The 16,552-nt window shown below is 45.8% G+C and overlaps 1 protein-coding gene across 1 annotated transcript in view; it reads left to right on the top strand.

Annotated features, from left to right (window-relative positions):
- dock3 (dedicator of cytokinesis 3) overlaps window positions 1–16,552 on the top strand; it is a 1,008,697-nt gene that overhangs the window by 288,048 nt on the left and 704,097 nt on the right. Inside the window, exon 5 of the mRNA XM_067999007.1 lies at window positions 15,234–15,330. Within this exon, the coding sequence (XP_067855108.1) occupies window positions 15,234–15,330 (97 nt within the window). The remainder of the gene's footprint in view (window positions 1–15,233; window positions 15,331–16,552) is intronic.

Here is a 16,552-nt window from a genome sequence, read left to right as displayed (position 1 = left end):
AGACAATAAAAAAAAATTCCATGAATATGATATATATTTAGATTGGCTTTTGATACCATGAGGCAAGTAATTAGTCCTCAAGATAGAAAGGTATGGACTAAGAAACAAGCTTCTGAGGTGGATTAAAAATTATTGAAACCAGAGAAAGTAAAGGGTGGTTGTGAATGGAGCAGTCGACATGCCAAAGGTTCACTAGTGGGCTGACACAGAAATTAATGCTGGGCCTATTGCTGTTAACAGTGTATATAAATGATTTAGAGCTGAAGACAAACAAATTTACAGACGACACCAAATTGGGGAGAGGGACTTAAAACAATAGTGGACGGCAAACCAAATACAAAAGGGAATTGAATTGGTTGGGAAGGTAGTCTAATGAGTGGAGAACAACATTTACATTGAGTTACATAGAATCCACAGCACAAAAGCAGGCTATTCGACCCAGCTGGTCTATGCCAGCGTTTATGCTCCACACGAGCCTCCTCCCTCCCTACTTCATCGAACCCTTCTATTCCTTTCTCTCTCTCGTGCTTATCTAGCTTTCCCTTAAACGCATCTATGCTATTTGCCTCAACTACTCATTCTAGAGAAAAGAGTCCCAGCCTGTTCAGCCTTTCCTGATCAGGATATCCTCTCAGTTCTGGTATCATCTTTGTGAAAATCTTTTTTGCACCTTCTCCAATGCTTCTATATCCTTTCTATAATATGGAGACCAGAACTGTGCATAATATTCCAAGTGTGGTCTAACCTAGGTTCTGTATAAGTAGAACCATAGAAAAGATACAGCACAGAAGGGGGCCATTTGGCCCATCGTGTCCACACCGGCTCGAAGAACAACCAGGTGCCCATTCTAATCCCACCTTCCAGCACCTGGTCCGTAGCCCTGCAGCTTACAGCACTTTAGGTGCAGGTCCAGGTACTTTTTAAAAGAGTTGAGGGTCCCTGCCTCTACCACCAATTCGGGCAGTGAATTCCATACACCCACCACCCTCTGAGTAAAAAAGTTTTTCCTCATGTCCCCTCTAATCATTCCACCAATCAGCTTAAATCTATGTCCTCTAGTTCTTGAATTCTCCGCTAGGGGAAACAGGTACTTCCTGTCCACTCTATCTGGGGCCTCTCATAATTTTGTACACCTCAATCAAGTCTCCCCTCAGCCTCCTCTGCTCCAAGGAAAACAACCCCAGCCTATCCAATCTTTCCTCGTAGATGCAATTTTCAAGCCCTGGCAACATTCTTGTAAATCTTCTCTGCACTCTCTTCAGAGCAATTACATCCTTCCTGTAATGTGGTGACCAGAACTGCGCACAATACTCCAGCTGTGTCCTTACCAGGGTTTTGTACAGTTCCATCATTACATCCCTGCTTTTGTATTCTATACCTCGGCTAATAACGGAGAGCATTCCATATGCCTTCTTCGCAACCTTATCTATCTGTGCTGCCACCTTCAGGGACCTGTGCACATGCACTCCAAGGTCTCTCACTTCCTCTACCCCTCTCGATATATTCCCGTTTACCGCGTATTCCCTTTTACTGTTTGCCCTCCCTCAGTGCATTACCTCACACTTCTCCGGGTTGAACTCCATTTGCCACTTTTCCACCCACTCCACCAACCCATTGATATCTTCTTGGAGTCTACAGCTATCCTCTTCACTCTCAACTACACTGCCAATTTTTGTGTTATCTGCAAATTTGCCAATCATGCCCCCTACATTCAAGTCCAAATCATTAATATATACCATAAACAGCAAGGGACCCAACACTGAGCCATGTGGCACACCACTGAAAACGGATTTCCATTGGCAAAGACATCCATCAACTTTTACCCTTTGTTTCCTGTTACTGAGCCAATTTTGGATCCAATTCACCACATTTCCCTGTATCCCATGGGCTTTTACCTTTCTGACCAGTCTGCCATGTGGGACCTTGTCAAATGCCTTACTAAAATTCATGTAGACAACATCCACTGCACTACGCTCATCAATCCTCCTTGTCACTTCCTCAAAGAATTCAATCAGATTTATAAGGCATGACCTTCCCTGAACAAATCCATGCTGACTGTCTCTGATTAAACCATGCCTTTCTAAGTGACAGTTTATTCTATCTATCAGTATTGATTCTAATAGTTTGCCCACCACCGAGGTAAGACTGTTCGGCCTTTCCCTCATACCCTTTTTAAACAATGGTACTATGTTTGCAATCTTTCAGTCCTCCGGTACCTCCCCTGTATCTAGTGAAGATTGGAAAATGATCCTCAGAGCATCTGCTATTTCCTCCCTGGCTTCCTTCAATAGCCTAGGAAACAATCCATCCGGCCCTGGTGACTTATCAACTTTCAATGATTCCAGTCCCTCTAGTACTTCCTCTCTCGTTATGTTTACCTTATCCAATATTTCACACCTCTCGTCTTTAACTACTACATCCGGATCATTCATTTCCTTTGTGAATACGGAGACAAAATATTCATTTAAAACCTTCCCCACATCCTCTGCTTCTACACACAAGTTACCCTCATCACCACTGATAGGTCCCACCTTTTCCTTAACTATCCTCTTGTTCTTAATGTACTGATAAAACATCTTTGGGTTTTCTTTAATCTTATTAGCTAATATTTTTTCATGCCCTCTCTTTGCTTTCCTTATCTCCTTTTGTACGTCATCCCTGTACTTTCTATACTCCTCTAGGCTTTCTGCAGTATTTAGTTTTCTGTGACAGTCATAAGCTTTCTTTTTCTGCAAGGTAGGCATATGGAGAGGTGGAGGCTTAGGCTGAATTTTCCACTGGGACGTGGTCCCTGCTGGGTGTGATGAGGGATTTCCATGCCGCCAATGTCATAAGGCTGAACTCACCATAATTTCCAGGGCCAGTGTTATTTTAATAATTCAGGCAAGCTCCAGTAATTGAAATGCCTGTCACTTGGAGCTTTTCTTGTTTGAGGACAGAATATACCATGGTACTGCAAGATATAAAGACCTGTCACAGCTTAAAAAGGCACAACATCAGACTTCATTTTGGCTGCTCTAAAGCAGTTTCTTCATCTAAAAATGTCAGAGAGGACTGCGGCAGTGCACAGAGAGCCTGCTTTGTGCTTGCAGTGTTAAAGCTGCTTGAGGAGGTTAGGCTCAGGAGGAGTCCCTCTTTTGAACTGACAAAAGGTGTGACCCAAGGAGACCTGCAGCAGCTAAGTGGAAAGAGTTGAACATGGAAGTCGGTGCCATAATCTACCATTTGGTGCATGGCCATTCAGCGCCACAAAAGGTTTAATGACCATCCCAGGTTAGGCAAGGTAAGAGGACTCAGCCACACCTTTCAAGAATGCCATGTACTAAATGTGCCTGCAATTTGTGATCATTATCCCGAACTGCATTAAAGTGCTTAAATAGCTTTCCATGAATGTCCACGTCCCCATGGGTGCCCTTTACACCCCAGTGTTCACCTGGAAGTGTTTCTTTACTCGCATCTTCACATTCATTCAACCCACAAAAAGTCTTGATGTGGAGATGCCGGTGATGGACTGGGGTGGACAAATGTAAGGAATCTTACAACACCAGGTTATAGTCCAACAGTTTTATTTGAAAATCACAAGCTTTCGGAGGCTTTCTCCTTCGTCAGGTGAGTGTGGGATTCCTTGAAGTTTACCGCATATATAGTCAGAGAACAATGCCTGGTGATTACAGATAATCTTTCCAACTGCCCGTTGTGAAGGCAATCAGACAGAGAGACAGTACATACAGGACTACTGAATGTACAAATGGTCCGAACCCAAAGACAGACAGAGAGAGAGAGAAAGAGAGAGAGAAACATCCAAAAGGAAGAGATAGAGAGAGACTGACCAGTTGTATTAAAAACAGATAACTTTTTTTTCCGCTGGTGGGGTTACGTGTAGCGTGACATGAACCCAAGATCCCGGTTGAGGCTGTCCTCATGGGTCCGGAACTTGGCCATCAATTTCTGCTCGACGATTTTGCGTTGTCTTGTGTCTCGAAGACCGCCTTGGAGAACGCTTACCCGAAGATCGGTGGCTGAATGTCCTTCACTGCTGAAGTGTTCCCCGACTGGGAGGGAACCCTCCTGCCTGGCGATTGTTGCGCAGTGTCCGTTCATCCGTTGTCGCAGTGTCTGCATGGTCTCGCCAATGTACCATGCTCCGGGGCATCCTTTCCTGCAATGTATGAGGTAGACAACGTTGGCCGAGTCACAGGAGTATGAACCATATACCTGGTGGGTGGTGTCCTCTCGTGTGATGGTGGTATCTGTGTCGATGACCTGGCATGTCTTGCAGAGGTTGCCGTGGCAGGGTTGTGTGGTGTCGTGGATGCTGTTCTCCTGAAAGCTGGGTAATTTGCTGCGAACAGTGGTCTGTTTGAGGTTGGGTGGCTGTTTGAAGGCGAGTAGTGGAGGCGTGGGGATGGCATTAACGAGGTGTTCGTCGTCATCGATGATATGTTGAAGGCTGCGGAGAACATGACGCAGTTTCTCCGCTCCGGGGACGTACTGGACGACGAAGGGTACTCTGTTGGTTGCGTCCTGTGTTTGTCTTCTGAGGAGGTCTATGCGATTTTTCGCTGTGGCCCGTCGAAACTGTCGATCGACGAGTTGAGCATCATATCCCGTTCTTACGAGGGCGCCTTTCAACGTCTGTAGGTGTCCATCGCGTTCCTCCTCGTCTGAGCAGATCCTGTGTATTCGCAGGGCCTGTCCATAGGGGATGGCCTCTTTGACGTGGTTAGGGTGGAAGCTGGAAAAGTGGAGCATCGTGAGGTTGTCCGTGGGCTTGCGGTAGAGTGAGGTGCTGAGGTGCCCGTCTTTGATGGAGATTCGTGTGAGCAAGAACGAAACCGATTCTGAGGAGTAGTCCATGGTGAGCTTGATGGTGGGATGGAACATGTTGATGTTATCGTGTAGTCTCTTCAGTGATTCTTCGCCGTAGGTCCATAGAAAGAAAATGTCATTGATGTATCTGTTGTATAGCGTTTGTTGGAGGTCCTGTGCAGTGAAGAAGACGTGCTCGAACTTGTGCATGAAAATGTTGGCGTATTGGGGTGCGAATTTGGTTCCCATGGCTGTTCCGTGTGTTTGGGTAAAGAACTGGTTATTGAAGGTGAAGACATTGTGATCCAGGATGAAGCGGATGAGTTGTAGGATGGCGTCTGGAGATTGACTGTTGTTGGTGTTGAGTACTGAGGCTGTCGCAGCGATGCCGTCATCGTGGGGGATACTGGTGTAGAGTGCCGAGACGTCCATCGTGGTGAGAAGTGTTCCTGGTTCAACTGGTCCGTGGGTGCTGAGTTTTTGTAGGAAGTCTAGTGTCGCGACAGAAGCTGGGGGTTCCCTGTACGATGGGTTTCAGGATGCCCTCGACGTATCCAGAGAGGTTCTCGCACAGGGCTCCGTTGCCTGATACGATAGGACGTCCAGGTGTGTTGGCTTTGTGTATCTTTGGGAGGCAGTAGAAGTCTCCCACGCGGGGAGTACGTGGGATGAGAGCGCGTCGGATGCTTTGAAGGTCTGGGTCGAAGGTCTTGATCAGTTTGTTGAGCTGGTGGGTGTGTTCTTTGGTCGGATCTGCGGGTAACCGTCTGTAGTGTTCCTGGTTGTCCAGTTGTCGGTATGCTTCTTTGCAATAGTCCATTCTGTTCTGTATGACGATGGCTCCTCCTTTGTCCGCTGGTTTGATGACGATGTTGCGGTTGGTCTTGAGAGCGTTGATGGCGTTACGTTGTGCTCGGGTGACATTCTGGACTGTCTTGTGAGTGCAGCTGGTGAATCTGGCGTTGACTCATCTCCTGACAGCTTGAGCATACAGGTCAAGCTTAGGGCAGCGACCCTCCGGAGGAGTCTAGTTTGACTCCTTCTTCGGTTGCTGTACCGTGGATCCCTCTGTCTGCTGTTCTGGATCGTTGATTGTCCCATTGGGTTCGCTGCTGAAATCTTGGGATTTGTGGAAGAATTCCCGGAGCCTCATTCTCCTGATGAATTCCTCTGTGTCCGCCGCGAGACCGATGGGGTCCATTTTGGTGGTGGGGCAGAAATTGAGCCCTCGGCTGAGAACTTCGATTTCGTCTGGTTGAAGGGTGTGGTCGGACAAATTGACGATTGACTTCCCTGTGGTTGCAACCGTGGTACCGGGGGAGGCTTGGTTGTTGCTGGTGGTGATGCCGAGTTTCTCAAGCTTCCTGCTCTTGCTTTTCATGTAGGCAGCCTAGTTCCGTTGCCTCGTCTGTTTGGCGGTGTCTCGTAGCTGGTCTGCTGTGTCCTGAGTACAGGTTGAGAGTATGGACTCTATCTTGATTTCGAGGTCGCGGCGTCTGCTGTAGAGTTGGTGTAGGAGATGGTTGCGGAGTGTGCGAGAGGTACAACGGCAGAGTCTCTCAGCGTAATCTGAGTTGTATGTCGACTTGAGTAGGTTCGTGATCTGTAGTCCTTTCGGGATCTTGTCTGCTTTCTTGCAGCTCTGTAAAAACTTGACGTCTGTGTTGATATGCGCGATCTTCTTGGAGATCCTCTCCACTGTGAGCCGGCAGTTTGTGGTGTCGATAGTAGCCATGATGTGGAGATGCCGGTAATGGACTGGGGTGGACAAATATAAGGAATCTTACAACACCAGCCTTCAACATGTCATCAATGACGACAAACACCTCGCTAAGGCCATCCCCACGCCTCCACTACTCGCCTTCAAACAGCCACCCAACCTCAAACAGACCATCGTTCGCAGCAAATTACCCAGCTTTCAGGAGAACAGCGTCCACGACACCACACAACCCTGCCACGGCAACCTCTGCAAGACATGCCAGGTCATCGACACAGATACCACCATCACACGAGAGGACACCACCCACCAGGTACATGGTTCATACTCCTGTGACTCGGCCAACGTTGTCTACCTCATACGTTGCAGGAAAGGATGCCCCGGAGCATGGTATATTGGCGAGACCATGCAGCCACTGCGACAACGGATGAACGGACACCGCGCAACAATTGTCAGACAGGAGGGTTCCCTCCCAGTCGGGGAACACTTCAGCAGTGAAGGACATTCAGCCACCGATCTTCGGGTAAGCATTCTCCAAGGCGGCCTTCGAGACACAGGACAACACAAAATCATCGAGCAGAAATTGATGGCCAAGTTCCGCACCCATGAGGACGGCCTCAACCGGGATCTTGGGTTCATGTCACGCTATACGTAACCCCACCAGCGGAAAAAAAAGTTATCTGTTTTTAATACAACTGGTCAGTCTCTCTCTTTCTCTTCCTTTCGGATGTTTCTCTCTCTGTCTCTCTGTCTTTGGGTTCGGACCGTTTGTATATTCAGTAGTCCTGTATGTACTGTCTCTCTGTCTGATTGCCTTCACAACGGGCAGTTGGAAAGATTATTTGTAATCACCAGGCATTGTTCTCTGACTATATATGCGGTAACCTTCAAGGAATCCCACACTCACCTGACGAAGGAGAAAGCCTCTGAAAGCTTATGATTTTCAAATAAAACTGTTGGACTATAACCTGGTGTTGTAAGATTCCTTACACAAAAAGTCTGACAGTGAATTTAACTGTTTGTTGCATGCATCTGTCACCATACCCATTATGGACTTCAGTAACTGACATGCGTTTTACTGCATGTCAGTTACTGAAGCCAGTTTGGCCCTCTGACTTTCTTTTTCTCAAACAACTCAGCCCATAACAGCAGGAAGAGTTTGGCCACAGGTAGCAATCCTCTGAACTTGAGACCTCTAACTCCTGATGAGGAAGCACTGCATGTCCTGGGAAGGGAAGTTATTGAAGGTATCAGAGATGGGGAATTAGGAAGGCATATGCCAACTGAGGGTTTTTCATTACATACTGCTTCTCTTCCTATTATACCTTCATTAATTGACAGCGAACCATATCTTGAAACCTGCAGGTCACTCGTACTAAAAGCTCCTCAGGAAACTATTCTTTCACCTTTTCCTCCTCCAGATGTGGCACGAGAAAAGAAGCAGGTCCTTTGGCATTTGGTGATGCCAGCAGTTCATAGTACAGATCCTCACTCACGCCAACCTTCCCAAGCACCAAGCTAGAGACATCCACCCCGGGAGAGTTACAAAGTGAGCAAAACTTGACTGCACTGCACTGGAGTGCACAAGTGAGTAGAAGCATGAGGAGGAACGCACTGCTGATCGGAGGGTCAAGGTGCTTTGCACCTCAACTGAAGAACCTGTTGATCCGCAACTCTCGGGACTGCATTTAAAAAAATTATACTGGCAGAACATAAAGAACTGCAGGCCTTGAGAACCATATCAGCCAGTGTGTTGCAATTGATGGCTTGAGTGAGGAATCTACCAGAAACAGTGTTTCAGAAATGTTAAAAGACCATTTAACAGCAATGCATCCACCACTGAGCATCTAGCAGCTCTAGGCTGATCTGTAGTTGAGGCCCTAAGAAGAGTCTCCACTTCCTCCATTGATGCTCAGACTGCTGCCATAGAGGCTTTGGGTGCCAGATTCGAAAGGGCTGCTCTTCCAGTTTGGACAAGTTTAGTGACTGTTTACAGACAAGCATCACAAAAGGCTTTACTGATCTTATTGGGTCCATTAAATCTGCTTTCTGCAGATCAGTGGCCATGCAGAGCCAGAGCCCAATACTACTGGCTAGAAGGTGCACACATGATGGCTGTTTCTCAGGATAGCAGCGCATGTATGCCCTTTCATCATCTCCTTTCAAAGCCTGCACCTGTGACAGAAAGGAGGCAGGGCCAGGTTGCCCATACAGAGGCACAGGAGGCACCAGCCTGCAGCAGGTCCATCCCAAGACTTGCCTGCCCTGAGATGAAGGGCACTCGAGCCCCAAGAGGTTGCTCCTACCGCTCAGCACCTAGAAGAAGCACTAGATAAGGTTAAGAGTTCCTACTTGATGCACTGACACAACTGGGAAGCACCATGCTAAGAATCAGTAGGCATGCACATACACAGTATGACCTGACAACATTTTGGTGGCACCAAAGTTGTGTGTGAAACTTTGTTTTTGGAAAGGTGTCGAAGTTACTTTCATTGGGTAATTCGAATGGGAGGTTCGGGAGGTGAGCACAAAGGGTGCAGATAATGACATCTGGAGGGAAGGGAGAAGATATAGACTATATCTTGTCTACATAATGGTAGTTTTCAAATCCGTCCATGGCCTCGCCCCTCCCGATCTCTGTAACCTCCTCCAGCCCGACAACTCTCCGAGATCTTTGCACTCCTCCAATTCTGGCCTCTTGCACATCCCCGGTTTTAATCACTCCACCATTGACAGCCATGCCTTCAGCTGCTTAGGCCCTAAGCTCTGGAATTCCCTCCCTCAACTGCTCCACCCCTCTCCCCTCTTTTACAACGCTCCTTAAAACTTACCTCTTTGACCAAAGCTTTTGGTCACCTGTCCTAATAGCTCCTTATGTTGTTTGGTGTTAAATTTTATTTGATTATGCTCCTGTGAAGTGCCTTGGGACGTTTTACCACATTAATGGCGCTATATAAATGCAAGTAGTTATTGTTGTAGTCAATAGAAGATCTCCTCCAGCTGGCAACAGGTTGTTCTCTGCATCCTCTTCAGGCTGCTGCTGCTCTTTTTGCTGCCTGTGAGGGCCTCCCTCCTCCAAGGCTTCCATGATGTGACCTCTTAGTAAGGCAAGTTGTGTAGCATGCGGTACATAATCGTGATTCTTGAGATTCGAGCTGGACTATATTGCACAATGCCCCCAGATTGATCTAGGCACCTGAGGTAATCCTTCAACATGCCACTGGTATAATTATAACACTGGTGGCTAAATTGAACTGATTAGAATGATGCTTAGCTTGTGTCCTGAGAACCTATAAGGTATCATCCACCATGGTGCACACGATGGCCTTAGGTCCCAAAAGCCACCCAGAGCAAACAGTTGATCTTTGACTTGCTTTATGCAATCTGCACCTCGTTTGAATGTGCCCAACTATTGTAGGGAAGGCACCTCTACTCTCTGAAATTGATGGTTGAAAACTAAGCAGAAGAAAAGGAGGCAGGATGTGGTACCCTTCCACCCTAGTCCTACAAGAAAATCAGATAGTAGGACATGGAAAATCCAGCTTCTTGTCCAATGAGCTAGTATTTGCCTTTCTTTTCCCAAAGCTTAGTTTTAGTTTTTAAGTCTTCGTAACTCTGTTCCCTTTTCATTTAATCTGTGACCATCTCAACTTCAAATGCTTCCTGGAGAGAGGTTTTTTTTGGCACCTTCTTTCCCCTTCCTCATCTCATCTCCAAAGACTTGACTGTCCTTAATTGTGAAGATCTTTTCCAGATTAATAAAGGTTTAATTTAGAGCTTGATGGGGATCGTTACCGACCTTAACCATGCACCTGCTCCTTTGGGGGCCACATGATCTGGGTGACCAAACAATTTGGATGATCCTGCCCCCATTCTTACTGAGTAAATTTTCCTGGTGATTTAGTTGGATGAGGAGGATGATCCTGTCTGTCTTCAAGTACTTGTGAGGTACTTCAACTTGGACCCTTGACATGTAAAGCAGTTGGCAACACAGAGTTTGAGAGCCTGTACCCTGATGATTTTGGGAAATATTCCTTGCCCCCTTCCTTAAACACTATCACAAGGGACTGGAAGCAATGAATAATTCCACTTTAGATGGCCAGGGTGGAATCCCTATATTGGATTCATACAGAAGTCTTATTCACTTCTCTCTTTGACAACTCCTCAGTAGTGTTTCATGTTTAACAGAAGCATAGCAAAGTAGCTGTTCAGTATGAGGAATTTGTACCCATCAACAGAACACTTTCCTCAAATTCTGTCACAGCACAACATTTTCTTTATGTTCTAGGTCTAAAGGTGGCAACCACTTTTATAATAAGTCTATTCTCTTAATAAGCAGCAAAAGACCCATTCACAGTTACTTTGTTTGAAAAATTTTACATTAGTTTGTGATGTTCCAATCATGCAGTCGCTGTTATTAGAGTGCCCAGTCTGATCACTGACATATTATCTTGTTTCTGGTACACTGTCAACTGTGGTTATTTCACTGTCATGATGCCAATAGTCGAGAATTGATGTTGCTTGGAACTAGGTGACTGAGTTCCCATGTTGTCGTATGAGTTGCTGGAACAGAATTCTGGAAACCCAATGATCCATCATTCTTTTAGGAGCCCAAGTTCCTTTATGGAAATCCTCCATTTCCAGAATTTTCCAAAAACTGAAAATGGGGAATGCAGAAGTAATTATGATCTCTCATTGGCCTTGAAACTCTTTTTATTCTGACATTCTGCTGTTGAACCTTGCTGTCAAATCTCACTACATTACAGGATCACAGGCAGGATCTTCTATTTCAAAGGGTAACATATTTTGATAGTCTAGCTATTGAAAAGGAACTGTGGTAAGCAAAAGAACCTTTTTGGATTCATTGTTAAACCGAAGTCACAACTGACCCACTGGTTCAAATAGATGTTGAAGATCTATGGCACTATTCGAAGAAGACCAGAGATTCTCCCGTGTCCTGCCAATATTCCTTCCTCAACCAATAGCACTAAAAAACAAATTAACTAGGCATTCACCTCATTGCTGTTTATGGGATCTTACTTTGTTCAAAATGTCTGCTGCTGTACCCATATAATAAGGGTCACTGCACTGCAAAAAGTATCTTAATGTCCGTGAAGCACTTTGAGATATTTCTGAGAGATGTTATAAGGTGCTATATAAATGAGAGCCTTTCATTCTTCCTTTGCAGCCCATGATAGAAACCTTAATGCTTCTAGTAAATCCTCTGCTAACAAAGCCTATAAAGCTGAATTAAAGAAGTTTGCCATCTGCTAGGCAGATTGACTTCCTGAGCCCTTATCTTGATATCTTTTTAGTTCTGCAATGTATCCAGCACTTAATCTATGTTTGCAACCTAGTTCTGAAAAGACACATACTAAAGGTATCGCAACTTTTTTAGATGTTGTTGAATGAATGTTCATTTGGGGAACGTTGTCTGGCATCCAACTTCATACTGAAAATGTGCAAGTTTACCCATGCCTATTAGTCTCCTATAGTCCCTCACTGCATCATTAGCACTTCATAAGCCTACCGAACCCTCCCTTTCATCTGAGTGTTAGATTATTATTTCTGAACTTAACCCAGACAGACTCGATGTGAACATCACTAATATGTTCTTAGTTAATGAGCCCATCCTCCTTTTTCCTTCGGCTGTCTCCCGAAAATTTTATAACCAGGAATATTTAGTTCACAGTTTTACCCCAGCTGAATTCAAGTTTCTGCCAAGGCTACATCATCACCTCTAATTAGTGCCTTTAGTTCCCTGATATTATTTCTAATGCTTTGCACATTCACATACAAACACTGCAATGCTGCCTCATTACTCTACGATGTGGATATGCTGGTGATGGACTGGGGTGGACAAATGTAAGGAGTCTTACAACACCAGATTATAGTCCAACAGCTTTATTTGGAATCATAAGCTTTCGGAGCTTTCCTCCTTCGTCAGGTGAGTGTAGGATTCCGTAAATGCACAGCATATATAGTTAGAGAACAACGCCTGGTGATCACAGATAATCTTTCCAACTGCCCGTTATCACACCTCGGCATAGATATAATCAAAGCAATCAAAGGAGTGGATTGTGTTCAGACAGAGAAACATTACATTCCAGGCTACTGAATACATAAGCGGTCATAACACAAAGACACAGAGAGAGACACCCGAAAGGCAGCGAAAGAGAGAGAATGACCAGTTGTATTAAAAACAGATAACTTTTTTTTGCTGGTGGGGTTACATGAAGCGTGACATGAACCCAAGATCCCGGTTGAGGCCGTCCTCATGGGTGCGGAACTTGGCTATCAATTTCTGCTCGACGATTTTGCGTTGTCGTGTGTCTCGAAGGCCGCCTTGGAGAACGCTTACCCGAAGATCGGAGGCTGAATGTCCATGACTGCTGAAGTGTTCCCCGACTGGGAGGGAACCCTCCTGTCTGGCGATTGTTGCGCGGTGTCCGTTCATCCGTTGTCGCAGTGTCTGCATGGTCTCGCCAATGTACCATGCTCCGGGGCATCCTTTCCTGCAACGTATGAGGTAGACAACGTTGGCCGAGTCACAGGAGTATGAACCATGTACCTGGTGGGTGGTGTCCTCTCGTGTGATGGTGGTATCTGTGTCGATGACCTGGCATGTCTTGCAGAGGTTGCTGTGGCAGGGTTGTGTGGTGCCGTGGACGCTGTTCTCCTGAAAGCTGGGTAATTTGCTGCGAACGATGGTCTGTTTGAGGTTGGGTGGCTGTTTGAAGGCAAGTAGTGGAGGCGTGGGGATGGCCTTAGCGAGGTGTTTGTCGTCATCGATGGCATGTTGAAGGCTGCGAAGAACATGGCGTAGTTTCTCCGCTCCGGGTAAGTACTGGACGACGAAGAGTACTCTGTTGGTTGTGTCCCGTGTTTGTCTTCTGAGGAGGTCTATGCGATTTTTCGCTGTGGCCCGTCGGAACTGTCGATCGACGAGTCAAGCATCATATCCCGTTCTTACAAGGGCGTCTTTCAGCGTCTGTAGGTGTCCATCGCGTTCCTCCTCTTGTGAGCAGATCCTGTGTATTCGCAGGGCCTGTCCATAGGGGATGGCCTCTTTGACATGGTTAGGGTGGAAGCTGGAAAAGTGGAGCAACGTGAGGTTGTCCGTGGGCTTGCGGTAGAGTGAGGTGCTGAGGTGCCCGTCTTTGATGGAGATTCGTGTGTCCAAGAACGAAACCGATTCTGAGGAGTAGTCCATGGTGAGTTTGATGGTGGGTTGGAACTTGTCGATGTTATCGTGTAGTCTCTTCAGTGATTCTTCGCCGTGGGTCCATAGGAAGAAAATGTCGTCGATGTATCTGGTGTATAGTGTTGGTTGGAGGTCCTGTGCAGTAAAGAAGTCGTGCTTGAACTTGTGCTTGAACTTGTGCTTGAACTTGTGCATGAACTTGTGCATGAACTTGTGCATGAAAATGTTGGCGTATTGGGGTGCGAATTTGGTCCCCATGGCTGTTCCGTGTGTTTGGGTAAAGAGCTGGTTATCGAAGGTGAAGACATTGTGACCCAGTCGGGGAACAATTCAGCAGTCATGGACATTCAGCCTCTGATCTTCGGGTAAGCGTTCTCCAAGGCAGCCTTCGAGAAACGTGACAACGCAAAATCGTCGAGCAGAAATTGATAGCCAAGTTCCGCACCCATGAGGATGGCCTCAACCGTGATCTTGGGTTCATGTCACGCTACATATAACCCCACCAGCAAAAAAAAGTTATCTGTTTTTAATACAACTGGTCATTCTCTCTCTTTCGCTGCCTTTCGGGTGTCTCTCTCTCTCTGTCTTTGTGTTATGACCGCTTGTGTATTCAGTAGTCTGGGATGTAATGTTTCTCTGTCTGAACACAATCCACTCCTTTGATTGCTTTGATTATATCTATGCCGAGGTGTGATAACGGGCAGTTGGAAAGATTATCTGTAATCACCAGGCATTGTTCTCTGACTATATATGCTGTGCATTTACGGAATCCTACACTCACCTGACGAAGGAGGAAAGCTCCGAAAGCTTATGATTCCAAATAAAGCTGTTGGACTATAACCTGGTGTTGTAAGACTCCTTACATTCATTACTCTACAGTAGTTTTTTTCCCCATTTTTCTGTACTCTGGTTCATTGTGGTTTTCCCTACCCTCTCTCCTATCTGCCTTAAGATATATTTCTCGATACCCCCATGATTACTGTTTTAGACTACATTTCCTCTCCACCATAGTTATTCCTGACACTTGACCATATGCTCTGAGATTTGCCCCTCATCCACCTTATTAGTTTAAATCCTCGCCTTTTTACCTTTTGCAAGCACATTGGTACCAGGCGACAGGTGTGCTAAAAGATGGAAGGGTTCCTAAATGAATTGAGTTGAAGAGGTCTCCATCTGGTTTACAATAAACACAAGTATACTGTGCAGAACCGCCCATTTATTCCACACAAGTTGATGTGAATTTTTCAGTCTCATCCAGAAATAACAGAGGAGTAGAAGACTTGCATATTGGAAATGTGATGCAAGAGATCATTTGGAAGTTGGGAGTGGTTGGGGAAGCCAAAGTAAAAAATGTGTTCCATTTGCCACCACTCTCCTTGCTTATTTTGATGAACAGTTGTTACAGAATACAATTGAAACCTAAGTTGCGATAAATATTCATTCTGTTGTGTGTTGCAGGAGCTGTGAGGCTGTTAAAACAATCCATTGTGTTTTATTTTGCAGTCAGTTTGAGACTGTGGTTCCAGTGGAAGATTCCATTGTTACCGAGGTCACTGCCACATTACAAGAATGGGTGATTCTCTGGAAACAGCTGTATGTGGTAAGCACATAACATTTTTTCCAATTGCTGATGAATTTTAAGTGAAGCGATTGCAACCATAAATTCTTTTCAATGTTTATATCGTGGGAGCATTATATTTAATTGTTAGATCGCCTGACATGATATGACGTGGAATGAATCCCGAATTTGATGCATTTTTTAAAATATTCGTTCATGGGATGTGGGCGTTGCTGGCGAGGCCAGCGTTTATTGGCCATTCCTAATTGCCCTTGAGAAGGTGGTGGTGAGCCGCCTTCTTGAACGGCTGCAGTCCGTGTGGTGAAGGTTCTCCCACAGTGCTGTTAGGAAGAAAATTCCAGGATTTTGACCCAGCGATGATGAAGGAACGATGATATATTTCCAAGTCGGGATGGTGTGTGACTTGGATGGGAACATGCAGGTGGTGTTGTTCCCATGTGCCTGCTGCTCCTGTCCTTCTAGATGGTCGAGGTCGCGGGTTTGGGAGGTGCTGTCGAAGAAGCCTTGGCGAGTTGCTGCAGTGCATCCTGTGGATGGTACACACTGCAGCCACTGTGCGCCGGTGGTGAAGGGAGTGAATGTTTAGGGTGGTGGATGGGATGCCAATCAAGCCAGCTGCTTTGTCCTGGATGGTATCGAGCTTCTTGAGTGTTGTTGGAGCTGCACTCATCCAGGCAAGTGGAGAGTATTCCATCACACTCCTGACTTGTGCCTTGTAGATGGTGGAAAGGCTCTGGGGAATCAGGAGGTGAGTCACTCGCTGCAGAATACCCAGCCTCTGACCTGCTCTTGTAGCTACAGTATTTAAGGGGATGCTAGATAAACACATAAGAGAGAAAGGAATAGAGGGTTATGCTGATGGGGTTAGATGAAGAGGAGTGGGAAGAGGCTCGTGTGGAGCATAAACCACACTGGAGTATGGACCAGTTGGGCCGAATGGCCTGTTTCTGTGCTGTACATTCTGTGTAATTCTTAAAGAAAATAAATAACCTTACGCATAAGAAAGCTGTTATTTACAATTATGTTCTATTCCTGACCTCAAATGAAAAGATTTCTATCACCAAAATGTACAAAGTGAACTTTTAAGGGATCTGTTCCAGTAATACCGAGGTATAACAGGAACTAAAGATATGATGAAGTGCAATAGAAATGAAAGCCCAGCCGACATTTCTGGTGGGGTCATTGCATATAAAACTGTGCTTCACAGGGTGAAAGGAATTGAAGGAAGTTTTCTGGGGCAAAT

This window comes from Heptranchias perlo, chromosome 17 (assembly GCF_035084215.1).
Source record: "Heptranchias perlo isolate sHepPer1 chromosome 17, sHepPer1.hap1, whole genome shotgun sequence".
Taxonomy (NCBI): domain Eukaryota; kingdom Metazoa; phylum Chordata; class Chondrichthyes; order Hexanchiformes; family Hexanchidae; genus Heptranchias; species Heptranchias perlo.
Note: the sequence above shows the minus strand (reverse complement) of the source record. Positions and strands in the feature narration are given on the sequence as shown.